The 18367-nt window shown below is 40.0% G+C and overlaps 2 protein-coding genes across 3 annotated transcripts in view; one reads left to right on the forward strand and one right to left on the reverse strand.

Moving 5' to 3' along the window:
• The window catches only part of Ctr9 (RNA polymerase-associated protein Ctr9), a 46633-nt gene extending 41723 nt beyond the window's left edge, over positions 1-4910 (reverse strand). Inside the window, exons 1-2 of the mRNA XM_071587954.1 lie at positions 4831-4910; positions 1448-1546 (exon numbers count right to left, since the gene is read on the reverse strand). Coding sequence (XP_071444055.1) covers positions 1448-1546; positions 4831-4872 — 141 coding nt within the window. The 5' untranslated portion in view covers positions 4873-4910. The remainder of the gene's footprint in view (positions 1-1447; positions 1547-4830) is intronic.
• Positions 4911-5022: 112 nt separating this feature from the next.
• Positions 5023-18367, forward strand: part of LOC139690171 (formin-binding protein 4-like) — a 37088-nt gene continuing 23743 nt past the window's right edge. The window contains exons 1-7 of one of the 2 annotated variants that reach the window (XM_071587445.1): positions 5023-5304; positions 5427-5710; positions 8587-8872; positions 11630-11787; positions 12095-12363; positions 14327-15470; positions 17682-17815. In XM_071587445.1, coding sequence (XP_071443546.1) covers positions 5220-5304; positions 5427-5710; positions 8587-8872; positions 11630-11787; positions 12095-12363; positions 14327-15470; positions 17682-17815 — 2360 coding nt within the window. In that variant the 5' untranslated portion in view covers positions 5023-5219. The remainder of the gene's footprint in view (positions 5305-5426; positions 5711-8586; positions 8873-11629; positions 11788-12094; positions 12364-14326; positions 15471-17681; positions 17816-18367) is intronic. The other variant, XM_071587444.1, reaches the window with a different exon arrangement.

An 18367-nucleotide genomic window follows, 5' to 3' on the forward strand; every position in this document is an offset into this window, starting at 1 on the left:
TCCCAGAGAACCAAAGTCTAGATCTAGCCCCATGTGACACATTTCCTGTTCCCATTGTAGAAAAACCACCCATTTTGGGAAGCATTTCTCATAATCAGAAGCACCTGTAGACAAACTGAACATGTTTCCATTTACAATGGCTGCAGCTGATACATTACTGGAGCCAAATCAGTGACACTCTTATCACATACAGAGAACACATTAACAATAATATAATTAAACAATACATTGCAACAACATATAAGTTAACTTTTGCACAGTAAAAAGTTTATAGCCAGCCTAACTTGAACAGACCTCAGAGTTTACCAGGATCTACACCAGGTCTAAGCTTTCGGGAAATTGTGGATCTTATACATCACTAGAAAATGTGTCAATCTAATAAGGTATAAAAAATAAAATCATAGGATTGTCAATTACTTCACATCAGGATATTTTAATGTTTTTTTCAATCACTTCACACACCAAGTCGTTTTTCTCTTTGTTGTCCACCTCCCCAGCAATTAGAAAGCAACAGAGAATTAATGGAAGAGCGTGTCAACCAGAGGTTTTTTCAATTTAATGGTAATTTCTATAAACATAGAGGACTAGTCCTATGCACGCTGCAGTTACTGCAGTTGTCAGAACCATCTGTCCTGTACGCTATTATAATAATAAAGCTAATAAAGTACGCTATTACATTTTTGACACATTGTGATGAATGGGAACCATAAAAAATTAAAACATTTTCTACAAGTTTAGTGACTCTTTACACAATGACATCAATTTCATATTGAAAATTAAGAACAATAACAAAATAAAATTACTAAACTTTCTCATATCTAAAGAGGATTGTTAAAATTTTTCTTTTCATTTTACTTCTTTTGTTTACCAATCCAGTTGATTAGAACTTAAGAGTATGGCGTATGAATTTTTAAAAGATGCTTGTTTAAAAAAACACACATGCACCTTTAAAAAACAGCAAATTATCTCAACTTGCTTACTTAACTGCGTGACCAAAACACTGAATTCCACTCAAATTGTAAATTCAACTTCTATAGGTGGCAGTTGATGCCAGTGATGGATCCAAAACTGGCATCTGAACATATCTACCAAATTAAAAAATCATAAACACAGTAATCGACCCGAAGATCAGTTTCGTAGGTGATGGTAGAGTTCACCCAGTACTAAGCCCTATACGGCGTGTGAAATTCACACATCAGGGTAGGGGGGCAAGCTCCTTTCCCTGTGCCAAGTATGGTTTTTCAGGAAAATCTGGTACCTCAAAAACCACACAGCTTGGGTGGAGCTGAGAGTGCCTAGAAAGGCTTAACTGGGAATCAAATCTGGGCCCTCTGATCAATAGTCCAATGCTCTACCCCTAGACTAACACAACCCTAAAATTACCCCAACAGAAGTTTTCCCTAGAAATCAATTGAAGTGATTACTTCCACTCCTTTCGAGTACTTACCGCCAGATTGACCCATATGTGAAGCTGAGCACGCTCTTGCCTAAGGATTCCCAATACCTCTTCTCCATCTGTCAGCTGATCAAAGTACAACTCAATAACCTGAAAAGAATTTCTTTTATGAGTAAAAGGGCGACTCCACACAAGTTTTGGGAAGCAAGGAACAAGAAATCACATTGTAAAAATATTATAATTTCTGCCCATGGACGTAGACACCATGGAATGGCGCTCTCATTCACGACAAACACTTTCCAGATATAACTACGAGGAATGTGACCCGCTCGACCACTCGGTTAAGCCAAGGATGCCGCAACCCTTCCAACCCTCACTCACCTCCCCTCATCAGCTTTGTCTCTTTCCCCCTTGGACAGAGCACACTCAGTAATTGAGATTTACTTTCCTGCGATGATTTTCATATATAATTATAGATAGTCAAATCACATAAAAAGACCGTGCAGAAGCTATGCCTTGGAAACATGGAACAGCAAAGGGTAGATACTATGATCAACTGAAAAGAGTGACTTTGCAGATGGGGTGGTCACCACGAAGTGGGAAGAGGACAGCCCTCACAAATAGCAAAGGATTTCTTTTGAGGCTAACCATTCCTTGGTGCATATGTTACAACAGTGTGACACGAGTGTGTCCAGGGGAGGGAGGCATGGGAGGGAGCTAAGGAACATCCACATCTGCCTCAGGTGACACAGACCCAGGCTGAAGCCCCACTCGCTGGCGAGATTTTGATGACAGGAAATTTTCAGACACACAAGTTATTCTGTAAGCCATTGTTTTTTCACTTTGAAAATTTAAACATTAGTGTTTCATGACTTGCATGGGATAAGATAAATTTCTTCTCAACTATTTACGATAAACCATTCATATGTATATGATAACAGAGACCAAATCTTTAGAAATATCTCCAATTAGATGGGTCTAATTCCAGTTTTTATTAGGTTTTCCAGTGTAATAATCGGTTTTTCAAAGTTTGGTACTACCATATTTGATACCACATATTCCTGATGTAATCCAATGAACACAGCTAAATTTACATGGTCATATGTTTCAGCATTTCCTCTGCTCCACAGATATTCATGGGTAAAAAACAAGTTCTTATAAAATAAGTAGACGAAATTTTATGGGTCACCGAAATAAAAATCCTCGCTTGTAGTTTAGGAGTCTAGGTGATAAATGATAACCATACTATGTCTAATTTATCAATTATAATTTCTAACAGCCAGGAAATCACAAATATGAATGAGCATCAATGCTAATGCATTATGGCTTTAAATAGGAAGTCACCAAGACCTATCCAGGAATTCATATTTCATTGAGGATTAACTCTTGGCATAATGAGTTACCCATTTAAACAAGAATGATTTTGTTTTCTTTCCTTAATCAGGAAATCTTCTCCTACTTGATAATGCAAGAATACGTCAGTAGGCACCTACTAATACCAAAAATGTTCATTCCTGTAATTGAGTATGCATTTATTTGCAAAGGTATTCTCACCCAAAAAAGTGTATGCCTAATTATTAACACTCAGTTGCAGTGCAATGACAGTGACCCAATTGTTTCATAGCAAAAAATTCATATACTGACTGCAAGAATATTTCTACAATATAGTAAGGGATCGGGATTGGTGCAGTGGCTATCGTACTGGCTTTCCACCCAGAGGGCCTGGGTTCGAATCCCGGCGGTGTTGAATATTTTTCAGGGGTATCTTGATCCCTACATGAGGTGCTTTGTGGAGGGCACTCTGAGTGAGTACACCGTCCGTCGGATGGGACGTTAAGCTGCGGACCCCTTGGCGCCTTTCATAAAGAGTAGGCTAATGCCGACGCCGGGTTACTCTCCACTCTTCATCCCTTCCTGTCCATCCCCTATGGCGCAAATGACCTCAACAGTCGGTCGCCTCCCCTAAATACTACTACTACTTCAATAAGTACACACAAATGTGATACACACTTTTATAGCTTATGGTGGAAAACATTGAAAGCCACTAGTTTAGAAATATTAGTCATCATATTAAAGTCATCATTAAAGTACAATTTGTCACTATACCTTCTACTGTCAATTGTTCTTTACATGTGATAAATTATCTACATATGTATGATGTTCTCTAAAATTCCCAGTTTTATCGCTCAATCCCATGATTTTTTCAAGAATGATTCCAATTCCGCAGTTTCAAGGATTACATATGCATTTTTTAATGCAATGTACTCGTCCTGTCCTTACAGTGTTCCTATTGAGCTTTCAAATAACAATAAATCTCTTCTTATAATTGCCATTTCTAAATTTCACAGGAATTTATTTAAAATGGTTTAATAAATTTAAAACGAACTTAAATTATATATAATTATTCCTTAAAAAATATTGAACACACGCATTTCCAAAAAGTCTGCCAAACAAATGGTGCTCAGTTGCCCAATGTATGCTATCATGCAATACCTAATTTCAATTGAAGTACCACAGGAATAAATTGTATTATTTTCAAAGTATGGTATTATTCACAGATTCAAGTCTGATAAGTTGGAAAGATCGCACATACCACCCTGATTTGTGCCTGACGATGCCTTGGGTAGGCAACATTCACATCGTGCAATGTCTCTTTATTTTGATGGAAAAGTGCAACACAGCTATTCATTCCACAATAGCAAAGAAATCACTCCTTATAGAGTAAATCGGTGTTGTCCAAAATTGGCGGTGGAATTCAATTATACGTCGTATAGAGACAAGTTACATGTGAATATAGGAAAGTAATACTATCAAGAGCAAGATATAGGGGTCCCTCATTTTTCAGTTAATTCTTATTTCAAGCATCAAGTTTATTTATCTACCTTGATAATTTTTATAAAAGGAACAACGAAGAAAAACTTTAGCTACGCGATAATAATTACACTTGAAAGATACACATAAATAATAGAAACCTTTACTAACATACCACCATATGAATAAACGATAACAACAATAATAAATACGTAACATTTAAATTATAAATGATTGTATTTAGGGATAAAAACGATGCTATACAAGCAAAAACTTCAATGAAAGGCTGAGTGTATGATGAGACTAGAGTTGTCATCTAACAAAAATACCAGCTACCAAAACATTACCCCTTAATGGAGCTTAACAAGTCACAATTCCATGTAAAAACTTCACGGAGACATTGGTGTCTCATCCTGTAGCCCGAATGAAACCCAGGGGTAATCGTTACATTTTATTTTGCAGTTCCAAAATCATAAGGCGCAAAAACTGAGCCCTACGATAAAACTCCTACCTTGACTCCTTAAATATATCAACTTAGCACATGAATATTGCCATTGCACATGCAAATTTAAATTCTTTTCGGGTCGTTTAAATAATGAATAAAATTATAAAAGTTTTCATACCTCATCCGTGTCTCTCAGCGGTATCTCAATGGACGCCGCCATTTTCGCGGCTTAAGGCCACAAAACACGGTTGTGCACTTGTGTTCAAGTTTGATATCTCTGACACGATTCAATTCGATATCGACTGTATCGACAACTGCAATAGATCGGAAGGGTTTCCCTCGATTCCGAAGAAAACATTTTCTACCATTTCCTTGATACATTGATTTATGGACTCAAATTGTGTAGTCGTAATTAATAAGAAGTGAATTAGAGGGCACGTTCATATTCTTTTAGGTTTACCCTCTCATTTTACTTCAGTGATATTCATCTCGTAATAGTATCGGGTGTCACTTGTTTCTTACTTTTCCTCAAACTGTTGATGTTGTTGTGGAACATTATAATTGAAAATGGGATTAAAAAGAAGAGGTACCGGAAGAAGACCCGTTTTGAATTTAAGTGATAAGCAAGATACGTCCAGGCGCACTTGGCAAAGTAAGTTAACAGCATAGAATTATATTGTGTTCGTCTTAAGCCTATACCACTATTCGTGCGATGTCACATTTGTGCTTCGGAGAAGTTCCATTTATTTATTCGTTTTTCTTTGTTTTCCTAAGCAAAATACCAGCAAATATGTGCTGATCATATGATTAAGAATGGGGTGCGTGCTGGATCTCCGATGCAAGTAAAGGAAGCTAAAGAGAAAAGTGTTGTACAGCAAAATTGTTTGCCAGTTTCTGCCTCGGATTCAGCAATGGCCGCAACGAAAAATCCTCTAGTCAGGATGCTTGGTCAGTATAACAGTGATAGTGATGAAGACGGCGAAGAAACTGAAAGAAACAAAACAAGCTCAGCCGAAAAAGATGGAAGATTGGATGCCGTAGTAGAAGACTTCATGAGGGTACACGCTTGTTGTTAATTCATAAAGCTTATATCAATGTTCAAATGCAGAAGTAATACATTCCATACCTACTTCCATTTCTACAAATTTGAATGGTCTGGTACTTGTAAAAGCTTATGGCTTGCCTAAATGTATGTTATATATAACCTTAATCAGCTTTTAGAGGAGTAAGTAGATGTAGGCTATGCAGAGATTAATGGGGATGCTGAAGACAGGAATATATGAGAGAATGCTGGAAAAGGGAGAAATAAGCAGGGAAAAAGTAGATATTTTGAGTGGAAATTCTGGAAAGTATGCCAAGCTAAGGAATGAGTTACTGTAATATGGAGTTTCGATACATTTTTTTGTCGTTTATTGGGCTTATTAGTACTGTAAAAATATACCCCTAGATGGTTGGCTTCTGCTAAAATTAACAGACTTTATTTTCTGCCCCCAGATACTTTTCAATTTCATAAACTATTGGTCCAAATTCAAACTAGAGTCCTGGCATGTTATGTACATCGAAGGTAGATACTTTCATTGGATATGGTGTATTAGCTAAAGTTATAGCAGTTGTTTATCAACCCATTTTTGAACAAAGTGTCTGAAAAATACTTCCACCATCCCTTAATCCACCCAATAACCTCTTGCTCTTAATCTAATACCCTCCATGAATTAACATCCGACTATAACATTGTAAGTATGATGGCAGACAAAGATCTTATTATTGTTTTACTCAACCGAAATGATTACATCTATGGGGCCCTGCCACCAACTTAACAACCCATCCTCATACACTCCCTGTCCACTTGATCTAAATCACATTTGCAAACTGATGTCCTCTCCTTAAATATATGCAGACCAAGTGAAGGCCTCTAGACCTCTGACATTGCTATTCCTTTCTCTCAAAATCCCTGAGACCCCACATTTTCACCTATTATAAATGTATTAATCCCCTTGTGACCTTTTTTCTTTTGCACAAAATCTCACACTGAATGGATTATCACATCCGAAGACCTTCATCTTCAATGTTTTGTCATGTCCCGCTCCTTGATCAAAGATTCTTACGGCGTCATCCACTTGCAATTAGTCAAAATGTCTCGGACCAAAGTAATAATGCTATATAGATGGTATTTCTGTTGACTCATCATTATTAATACCTCACAATAAGGCCAAAAATCCTTAGGTTGCTTCCCCACCCTCTGTCATGTACCACAAACTCCCTCCACCAATTTCCTCATTCAACTCTTAGAACCTGTCCTTAACAAGAATGCCTCCGCCCTTAACAGCAGTTAATCTACTGATTAAAGGAACTGCAATGGACACTTGCATGGCCAGTCTTACTCCAACCTATGTATGGGCCACCTGGGGCAACACTTACCCCAAAACCAAACCCTCCGACCTCTTCTCTGGGCCCATGCCCTAGAGATGTTAGTCATTTGACCCCCAAGCATGATTCATTTCTTTTCATAGCAACTCCTTCTCGGTCTCCTTTTTTTCTTCTACATCTGTGTCCATCTTCAACTCCTTTGACGTATACCACATTCACAGCAATTCAACTCTTCCATCTGCATTGAACTCACCAACAATTCCCCTGCACTTCAGTAACTGCCACCCAACATAACCAAATGATCCATCTGTGGCCACCATATCTGCAACAATTACTCCTTACAGAAATACACTTGGTCAGTACATGTTGTCCTAAAAAATGGATGCATGGCAGAACTACTTAAAACAACAAGATCAGACCCAAAACAATCCTAATGCAAACTTTTATGTAATCAACACCTGCTTTCCTGGCACTCAAAATCTGGAATATTATTTAAGAACTATGCCCCTTTTTTAAGTCTTCCGCTGAAGAATCTGACATTAATATCAATGGGGCCATTTCAAAGTACTTAGGTGATAAAAACTGCATTGACTAATCAGGTTATTGATTTTGGACAAACAGCGTGGAATAATATTGAATTCTTCCAGGCCCCAGACCACTCAGAAATCATATTCTTGAATGCTGAGAGCCCAACTCATCAATCTATGGCTGTCTAGGTGGAATATCTTGAGAAAGTTAAATGCTTTGTGATTAGTATGAATGGTGGATTCCCTTCCTAGCAGTAAGGTACAGAACCTCCGTGAAGTCCATACGATTGCCAGAGCTTACATCTACATCTACATCTACATAATACCCCGCAAGCCGCCGCAAGGGCGTGTGGCGGAGCTTACTTCTCTGTTGATGAATAGCTTAGTTCAGGTTCTTTCAACATTCTGCTTACAGGGCCAAGTTGTCACTGGTAGTCATTCTCATCCCTTTGTTAGAGCACCACCCATATCCAAAGTGGCAGGAGTCAGTTTGAAGATTAGAATGGCCTGTCAAAATCCAGATGTGCAAGCATCAATGCTTCCAGGGATAGCATTTCTGTCTTTTCGAGGGTGGCCAACAGTTCATTGGTCCCATTCCACTTCTCTTTCTTCTTTGGTTACTTCATCGGAGGGTAGGCAGCATAAGTTCTGTGTGAATCACAAATAAAAATTGCACAGCTCCAGAAAGCTGTGCAGCTGTTCAACATTCCATGAAGGTAGGAGGGCCTAGATCACTTTGACTTTATGATGATCCAGAACAACTCCATATAAAGTAAAAACTCTGCTCCAGGAGCAGCATTTCAGTTTGAAAAAAGCCTTTCACTTATTAAGGGTCAATGTGAAATTAGTGAAGTATCAACTGGAGATGTTTGTGTTGGTTGTTGATGTTATGTGGTGATGCAATCAGGTCATCGGCCTGTGGTATAGCAAGTTCTTGTATGCTTCTCTCAAGTATTTGACCCATGAAGCAAATAAGGGTGATACTACTATTTCTGAGCATGAGAAAAAATTGCATGACCTGGGAAATTTTATGATTTCAGGAAGTACAAGCTGTGGTTCCAGAGCCGGTGAAAGGAGTAGAGAAGGAGAGTGAAGCTCTCCCTCAGGAGGCGGAGGTTTCTGAGTCGGATGCCTGGCAACAGTGTTATGATCACAGCTCAGGATATGTTTACTTCTGGAATGTCATCACCAATGAAGTATCATGGGAACCACCCCCAGGATATGACACTGAAATGCTACAGCCTTATTCCAGTTTAGATGCTTCACAAGCCATTGGTGGAGTCGCTATGAGTGCTGATTACAGCCATGTACCTCCCGTCACTCCAGGTATTGTTCATGCCAGTGTCCCTGCATAAGGATGATTGTTCCAATGCATTAACTGAGTTTTGTGTTTTTAATTTCTATTGGAATAGTGCAGTGATTCTTATGCATGTAAATTCCTCTTGCTCACAATAATGTTATCCATAGATTTGGTAGTTATAGATATTTTTGCAGAAAATACAAAGTGGATGTTGCGAATGGTTCTCATTACTGCCCTAGTTAGGTTTTTGAGCAATCTTAGTGGGGAGACACTGGTTCAGGCACCGCTCAAGGCTTAGCTGCTCTTCGTCATGTAATGTTTTTTCTTGCTCGAGTTTATGATGTGATCAGATCCTAGGTAGAGATTCCTGCCTTTTGTATTTTCTGGCATCTTCCAGATCTCACTATCTTTTTCTAACGAGTGAAAAGACATTTTGTAGCTAACACTTGATTTAGCTCGCAGAGCACAAATATATTATTATTATTAGGTAATCTACCGGTTAAGGTATGTTTTTGGATGGGCACAGCTACTAAATAAATATTTTGTGACTCCTAGAAAAACACAAAATCCATCATCCTACTCTATATCAGGTCCCTCTTCATCTCTGAGTACTTTCTTCGTCCCTTCGTCCCATCCAACATCCCTATCCTGTTCCTTCCCTTTCCTCGTTTGCCCTACATTCTCCCCTCAATTACAGTCTTCAACATCCCACTGCCGGTCAAGAAGCCCCTCATCCATTTTTCCTGCCTCCATAGGATTTCTCCTAACAAACCCTTCTCTTCGCCCACCATACCAAGTACTTCCGCATTTATTTTCTTCTCTGTCCATTTCACCTTCTCCATTCTTCTCCACACCCACATTTCAAACGCCTCCAGTCTACGTCTATCCTCCTGCTTCAATGACCACATTTCCATGCCGTACATGGCTACGCTCCATATCAAAGTTTTTACTAGTCTTTTCTTAACATCCTTACTCAACGTCCCTCTCATCAACTCCCTCCTCCTTGTGAAGGCCTCCTTGCCTAGCGCAATTCTTCTTCTTACGTTCCTACTGTTGGTCCAAAACACTACCGAGATACATAAACTGTTCTACCTGCTCTAGTTTTTGCCCTCCTATTTTAATGTTTAGCTTACCCTTTGTTTTATTAATATTGATTCTCATCCCATACCTGTCGCACTGAATTTCCAATTCACTCAGCAATACTTGCAACCCCTTGGCTGACTGACAAACTAAAGATTGGTCATCAGCGAACCTAACTGATTTTACGAATTCTCCGCCCACCTTCATTCCTACCTCCAGTTCTTCCCATGCCTCTTTAATCATTTCTCCTACATACAGGTTGAACAGCAACGGTGATAATGGGCCTTATACCTCTTCCTAACACTGCCCATCCGGACTCCCCGTTCCCAACTCGCACCTGAGCAGTCTGAGACATGTACAGGTTGCGGATTAGCCATTTGCAATATACTCATTAGTTTTCCCCAGTTCACTCTATCAAACGCTCTTTCAAAATCTACGAAACAGGCAAATACCTCCTGGTTGTGTTCTATATTCCTCTCGATTAATAATCTCATTACTGCAATGGCATCACGTGTACCTCTCCCCTTCCTAAACCCAAACTGATCATCCCCTATGTAATCATTTCCCCTACTCTCTATCCTTTTGTTTATGATCCTTAGAACAACTTTAGCTGCGTGGGATATCAAACTTATTGTCCTGTAGTCCTCACATGATGTAGCATTTACCTTTTTCAGAATAAGAACTAACACTGATCTCACAAAGTCTTCCGGCAAAATTCCTACCTCATAGGTATTACGAATCAGACAAATATATTATCAGATGTGTAATTATTGTGGCACTTAAAAATTTAAGTGTTAAAAACACATGGTCTTACTGTGTAGTAAATTTTGCTCAGCCATAATGAAATTTATTTGTTCAAATTTATTGTCTTCCCTACTGTGTACAGTTCTGCCTCTTTTTTAGTGTCTTATTTTTTTATAAAATATGTCGGCAACAATAACGTCGAAAAGCATTAGAAAGTCCAACATCTGAAAGAATCTTCTATTATCTTCTGAGCATTTTCATTTAAGTGCTGATACCCTGTAATCTCCTGGACAAAGTCAAAGTGTTCTCTGTTGCAAACTTCGACATTCAAAAATGTCATGCATCCATGAAAGTAACATTTATGTAAAACGATAGTTACTGGCAGTTTTTTTCAAGTATGAGAAACACAGTAAATCTGTTCATAAGTGGGCAAAAACCAAAAACATTTTCACCGGTCCAATTGATGGCTTTCTTAGCTTCTCTTGCCCTAAGATGTCACACTCTACCTTTTATATTGTGCACGTGGAAAGTGCTCATTTTTGAAAAGGCATGGACAGAATATCACAGTCCTGGGCTTTGGCTGGCAACTTCCCAGCTACATCTCCTCCAGGCCCATCCAGAAACAGCTGAGGCCTTCATTGTGAAAACGTAACCGAGTCACGTGAGAGAGTTGCTCATATCCACCGATATTCTCATGTGAAGGTATTTGGCTTGTGAGGAGAACGCATTAAATAGTGAAGATTGTTCTACCTTGAACTGCAAAAGTTTACTTTAATTGCTGAGTAAGCAATTTTTCACTTTTCAGTTTAAGATCTCGTTGACAGACAAGATTAGCCATTGTAATGAAAGAGTGAACAACTTTTTATTCATTTTTTTGTTATTAAATGACACTTGAACCTGTAGTCATAGATAGTTACATCATAGTGCATTTCCTTAAATATAAGTGCTTTCCTTTTCAGAGCAATCTATGGTTTCTCAACAAATTATGCCCGGAGTGCCACTGCCGCATGTCATGCCAGGAGTCCCAACTGCTGCGGCTGCAGCTGTCTCCAGTGCTTATGCTCTGAAGATGCCGTATGGCATGCCAGGAGTGGGGCATGCGCAGGCGCTTGTTGGAGTGAGTTATTTTTAGTTGATTGGTTTGGTATTATTGTTATCATCGTCATCTGCATTCATATCGCTATTGACCTCCACCTCTGGCGAGCATGCTTCTTTGGTGCCATCTATTTATGTTAGCCTTTATTATTATTGGGTAATATATTGTGGTAATATTTTGGCAAGTGAAAGGCTTGACATGCATTCTAAGCAAGACTTAAATTTAAACTTGTCGCTGAAGTTATGCAGGTGTGCCGCATTGATTTTTGCGGTGGCAGGTACAGCAAGCTAACCGCTTTTTTTGTTTTGTTCCGAATGTGCTTTTGCAGCAGGTGATGCACCCAGGTTATCCCGCTGCCCCTGCTCAGGTGCCCCCTCATCACCAGGCCTACCTCCAGCTCAAACAGAAAAGTACCTCAAAACTGAAAGTGCCTGGCCTGGAAGATGAAGAGGACGAGGAGGATCCGTACAGGCCATCCTCGAAAGCAACCACTTCCTCTGCGGGCAGACAAGCAGGAGGGCGACAGCATGCAAGCCTTCAGGCAGCATCGGATGCACAAATACCCAGTTCAAATGATACCGAGGGCTCATACGATGGGTAATACCCGTTTCGTGGATAGACACCTTACATGCTCAGGCGGTCAGCTTGCCTTGGTCCCCTTCAAATACTCAAAGATGTTGAAATTTCAGCTTTAAATTTAAACCTGTTTAAAATCCCTAGCTGGCACTTCGAGTTATAAATATTTCCAAACTGAAAATGATGTTAATTTTTAAGTTTTCTTTCGAAATGGTAGTCCTGTCAATGACCTAATCAATTTTACGTGAATTAATTACCTTCTTCTCTCATCCATTGGCTTCTGTTGCCACCAATGTGCAGTGAGATTTGTCTTTTTTTTTAAATTCATAGATCATTTTCAATCTCTCTTGCGCATTGATGAGCACTGCCTACCATTGCTTTTTCCCCTTCATTGTTATTGTTGAAAATATGATGCATCATGTGAGGTATGTAATGCACTTCAAAATGTCCTTAGGATTATTTCTTTTGATTTTTCTCTCGTTTATTAATCTCGTTCTCTGTTTGGATCCGCAATATCACGTAGTCAGCAGTCTCTCAATTCTAACTCACTTGTAATGATGGCATGCAGCAATATCTATCATCATATACTTATTTGGTGTGTGCCATGTCAGGGTCATAATTAACTGTTCACAAATTTATATTCATGCCTTGTAGTTGAGGCAATATTTTAGCTGGTTGTGTAGCTGGTTGCCCAAAGGACATGGCTCACTCCTTTTGTATGTTTATATTCTATTTAGTGGAACCATTTTCTGTTCTCAGTCATTCCTTTTGAAGAGCCCCATTGCCTTTTTATTAGTTGATATAAATCGTGCCCTTGGGTGTTGTGATATATTTCCCTATATTTTCCTGGGACTCATGCTGACATGCCCTTCGTGAAACTTCATAAAGTGTGAAAAAAAATTGTGGAGCATTAAGACAAAGTGTCTGATAAAAGTGAATCACTCATTTCCCTGCAAAGTAATGTGGTATCCAAAAATTGTATTGTGAGTTTGTCAGAATTAATGGACTCTTGAGGTTGACTCCAGGAGAGGTAAATAGTAGAAGACGAGAAATAAGTACAATTGATACTAAAGATGAAATTGTCAATATTTTCTTCGATTGGGATGGGATAAATTTACATTTGGAGAGATGAGAGAATAAATTCCATTCAAAAATAAGTAAAAAGGTTGTTCTAGTCATTCTATAAAATACCTGTCATTGTCAGATTTGGCTTTGTTGAAATCTTTCAGTCTTTCATGTACAATATACCTATCTAGGCCTCCGTTGTGCTGTACATAATCCAATCATAATCCAATAAGGACGTTTTGCAGCACAGCTGGAAGGAAACAGGAGATGGTAGTGAAGTAGAGGACTACGGTTTTGGAACAAGGAATGATCGCAGGGAGAAAGCAATGAATTTATGCAGGAGAGAGGGTTTAATCTAAACAAATGTTTAATTTCAACACCACAATAGATGTAGGTATATTTGGAGAATTTAGGTAATTCACAGCAAAATATTATGGCAACTTGTGGTTGCTATTTCATTTATGAAAATAGCAATTTGGTTGTATTAGTCTTAAAAATTGTAACCTATGGTTGTGATAAACACAAATATTGTGGTGTCCATCCAATGGGAATGGTAATGCCCCGAGCATTCAACTGTCCTCAGAGCCCTTCATTTTTGGACAACACTGGCATAAATGTAAAGTACAGTGTTTAATTCACTGGATATGGAGACTTTCATTGCATCTTTGAAATCTTTGTCTCACATAAACCACAATTCATGTCCTGCTTTCCTTGCTCTTCTTTTACCTTTTTTTCATTTATTCATGATAGAAACTTTTGCAATTATTTTGGTATCAGGCACCTTTTGATCACTTGGCATATCAATCCCAGTGAAAAATAAAAAATTATGTTGGTTCCAACCTTTGTGCCAACATCCTGTCTCTTTTGTGATGTTCTATTATGAAATACTAACGCTTTATGATGTGTTTCTGCTTTACAGGAAAATAGAAATGATCACATCTTTCTCACAAGATTCTGATGATGAAGAGGAGCTCTCCAGCTCATCAGTGGAAAAAGCACGTCCTCCCCCAAAGAGGAGAAAGGGTGATGCAGTGACCATCAACAGCCATCCCACTCTCACTCAGCCAACACCACCAACCGTGGATGTTGCTCGGGCCAAACCTGGGCCCAGTGAAGGGCCTGCTGGGAGTTCAACCGTGCCCAAAGCTATACACCCACTCATTGGTTCTGTTGGAAGTAATATAAGCTGTTCAAGTTCTGGTATGTTGGCCAAGGACACAACCAGTGTTGCTGACCATGGGAAAGTAGCATCTAAAAGTGAAGTCCCTCAACGGCTTGAGTCCTCTAAGGAAACTGTGTTGTTTCCCTCTGCGGAGACGTGGGCAAACGAGAGAGGATTAGAGGAGAAGCAGGATGTTGCCAAGAGTGATGGCAGCACTGAAGTGGACAAATTACCAGCGGCAAAGATGCCTGCAACCGGGAAGGAGGAAAGGAAGCCACCCCCGCTCTCACTCATAGCAGCCTATGGAGCTGAGGACTCGGACGACGAAGATGTTGAGAGGCACAAGGAATCCAAGAGTCAGGGAGCAAGGGTGGCCGACAAGTCGGCAAAACCTTTGTTCCCCATTGGCGTGGACGAGGATGAAGAGATGCTAGATTCCCGTGCCTTCCGGAGAAAGAGGAGGCTCCAGGTTGGGAGCACCTCCAAGGCCAGGGTAGGAAACCCATCGGCAGAAAAGAATGGTGGTGGGGAGGGTTCAGGGAGGCAGGGGAGTGCGGTGGAGAACATGGCAAAGTTGGCGCACTTATGGTCAGATCGTGAGTCAAGGGAAGAGGGGGGGGAGCGTAGGGGATTGGGCTTTGGAGGGAGTGGGTCAGCAGAGCACGCAACTCCCGTGGAAGAGGGACAAACTTCCAAACGGCAGAAGAAGGCTGGTCTAATTGCATTTGTTAAAGCTGAGACCATCAACTTGCCTCCGAGTGCGGAGCATGATGACTTTGAGAAGAAGATTGATCCAAGTGTGGAGAAAATTTGCCAAGATCTTGCAGACAAAGTCGAGTTCCTTCAAGAAGGGAGCAAAGACAGTATATCTCCTGTCCAGGAAATTGCTATTGAAATGCAGGTGAGGTGAAATGGTGTTGTCATGAATTTGAGATTACTGTAGAGTTACAATCTAAATAAGATGATTCAAAGGTTTTTGTCTTCTTCCTGCATTGATTGATTGACTGAAGGGATTTGTGGCTTTGCCAGCACTCCAGGTGTCAACTTCAAATGTGAAATAATTGAAAACCCCTTGAGTCAATCTGAAAAATTATTTATAGTCTTGGTTTCTTTCATCTTAAAATATGAAGTGGGGAGGTTTCCATTATTATAAATAATCAGGATTACCTAGTCATCATAAGAAGCTCACAAACTTCTTTGTAAGACAAATTTAACTTTTTCAAAAATAGAAATGCATACATGTGATGTAAGTTTTGACCCTCCCCCCCATTTTCTTAAATTCAGGTTCAAAGTAAAATTCCTGTTTCCCTGAAAAATTACCGTGCATTGTCTTTGCATCATTTAATTGAGCAAATGTTAAATAAAAATGAACTTTGTAATTAAGTATAGTTTTTGTATGATTTGGAAGCTTTCATTGAGATTTGGGAGTCATTGAGGCAGAATTTGAAGCATAGAATGGAGGCCTTTGTGGTGTGGGTGTGGAGAAGAAGAAAGGCATGAAATGGACAGATAAGATAGCAAAGGATTGAGTTCTTGGTATGGATGCAGGCAATGTTGCATGCAAATGAGAGGGTGTTGTTCACCTTGAAGTGCCTGTTGATCACTGATGTCAGGGTGAAGTATCCAATGGGCAACATTATGAGACCCAAATTCCAAGAAACTGCAGGAGATGCCGCGGCAGTAACTGTTGCAGAGTCATCCGCTAAATGTGCATTACAATGAAACAATTTCATGGTGGTGCCTTGACTGGGATTCGAACCCGGATCCCTCGATGTCGGGTCGAGTGCTTCAGCCAATGAAGTTACCGAGGCATCCTCTTACACTCCGAAATTTTGGGGGCTTTAAAGGTGCTAGATGCGAAGAAATACCATACATACAATGTCACAGACATTCATAGTGGTGCGGGGTGCACCACAGTTCACCAAATTAAATTCAACTTAAAACACAATGGTGTTTTACCTTTGACAAATTCCAAGAAACTGCAGGAGATGCCTCGACAGTGGCTTTTAATGAATTCAACGGCTAAGCGTGCATTACAGTGCAATTATTGCTGAAGCATTTGGCTGGACATCGAATGATCTGGGTTTGAATCCCTGTCAAGACAAATGATTTGGGGATCGAGATGGTGCGGTGGCTATCATACTGGCTTTCCACCCCTGAGGGCCTGGGTTCAAAACCTGGTGGTGTTGAATATTTTTCAGTGGTATCTCGATCCCTACTTGAGGTGCTTTGTGGAGGGCATTTTGAGTGAGTACGACATCGGTCGGATGGGATGTTAAGCTGCGGACCCCTTGGTGCCTTTCATAAAGAGCAGACTAGTTCCAACGCCAGGTTTCTCATCACCCTTCATCCTTTCCTGTCCATCCCCTAATGGCACAAATGACCTCAGCTGTCGGTCGCCTCCCCTAAATACTACTACTGCTGTTTCTACAAATGATTTTTACACTCTGATATTGTTGCATTATGATGAGACCATACTACCCCTGCCCCACTGGGTGCCTAATTTTGAATCAGCCATTCAGCTGCATCAAATAAACACAAGCTAACTTGTGAAGGTGAAGGCGGACCCTTGGCACTCAGTGTAGTCACCTGTTGAATTTATTAAAACTTTTTCTTCTATATAAATTGAAAATTTGTTGTGAAGCCCTAAAAGTGTACCTACAGGTATCAAATAAGGGATTAATGAAGAAAGACGTGGTCTTAGGCTGGTAAAAGGCATCATCAGCCAATCTACAGGTATGCTCGATTCCATTGTTATGCAGATCAATTAAATATCTGTAGCAATACAGAACATACACCTGCATGCATTTTATTGCCAGTTGAACTAAGCGATAAAGACGACAGCCATTGTTTGCATATTTTCAGTCCAATAAAATGTGTAAAATATTCATTTTAGCTGAAAGATGAGTCTGAAATGTTCATGTCCATTGGTAAGATGGGAATGTTATGGTTCTTTTGCCTCTCCTCCTCTATGCTCCCCTCTCAGCCTAAACCTGTGTAGGCATATGGTATTTGGCATAACAAATTGTATACCTGAAGGGGATGTTGTAAAATCGAAACCTAAGTCATGATAAATGATTTTCTTATTAGATAAGTAAATTTGTTCTTTCAGGCCTTGCGTAATGCGTATATGCTGGGGGCTTTGTCCTCCAACTACTTTGGAACGTGGCTCCAAGAGCAGTGGACAGCACTGGAGCGAACGGAGGAGGGGGCAGCACCACCCGGCTGGGTGGTGCAGTGGTGCAGGTATGCCTCCCCTGCCACCACCAGCCACCCCTGCCACGGCCACACCCCATTGCTTCCACCCTCCCTCCCTCCCTGCCTTCTCCTAACCCCACTTGCCCTCTTGCGAGCAAAATCCAGCCGTGCCCACTGGAATATGGCCCCGTGGACAGTTCAATCCTATCAGCTGCTATTATGTGTCAATGCGGTTTAAAAGAAATGGCCACAGCATTCAAGCTTGGTTTACGTAGGTAATCGAAGCTTGTGTCTCCATTGTTTATAGAACCTCATCTGTGGGAATTTAGGGTGATTGCCTACATTATCCATGGCGAGAAATGACTTACAGAAACCACTGAAACTTCTATCGTACCCCCACTCCCTATCACCATTTCTCAAAAGCTTGTGATACTTAATTTTCTGCAGACATATTTGGTGTAAAATATGCCAATATATTTTGAACATTTGGAAAAAGTTCAATGTTATATTGTTTTTTCTGGAAATATTTTACATGTGAGCAATATTATAGCATAGCTGCATCCCTTCAGTAAAAGTTCATTATGTACTGTTAAAATGACC

Source organism: Hetaerina americana, unplaced genomic scaffold (assembly GCF_022747635.1).
Source record: "Hetaerina americana unplaced genomic scaffold, ioHetAmer1.1.p SCAF_3, whole genome shotgun sequence".
Classification (NCBI taxonomy): Eukaryota; Metazoa; Arthropoda; class Insecta; order Odonata; family Calopterygidae; genus Hetaerina; species Hetaerina americana.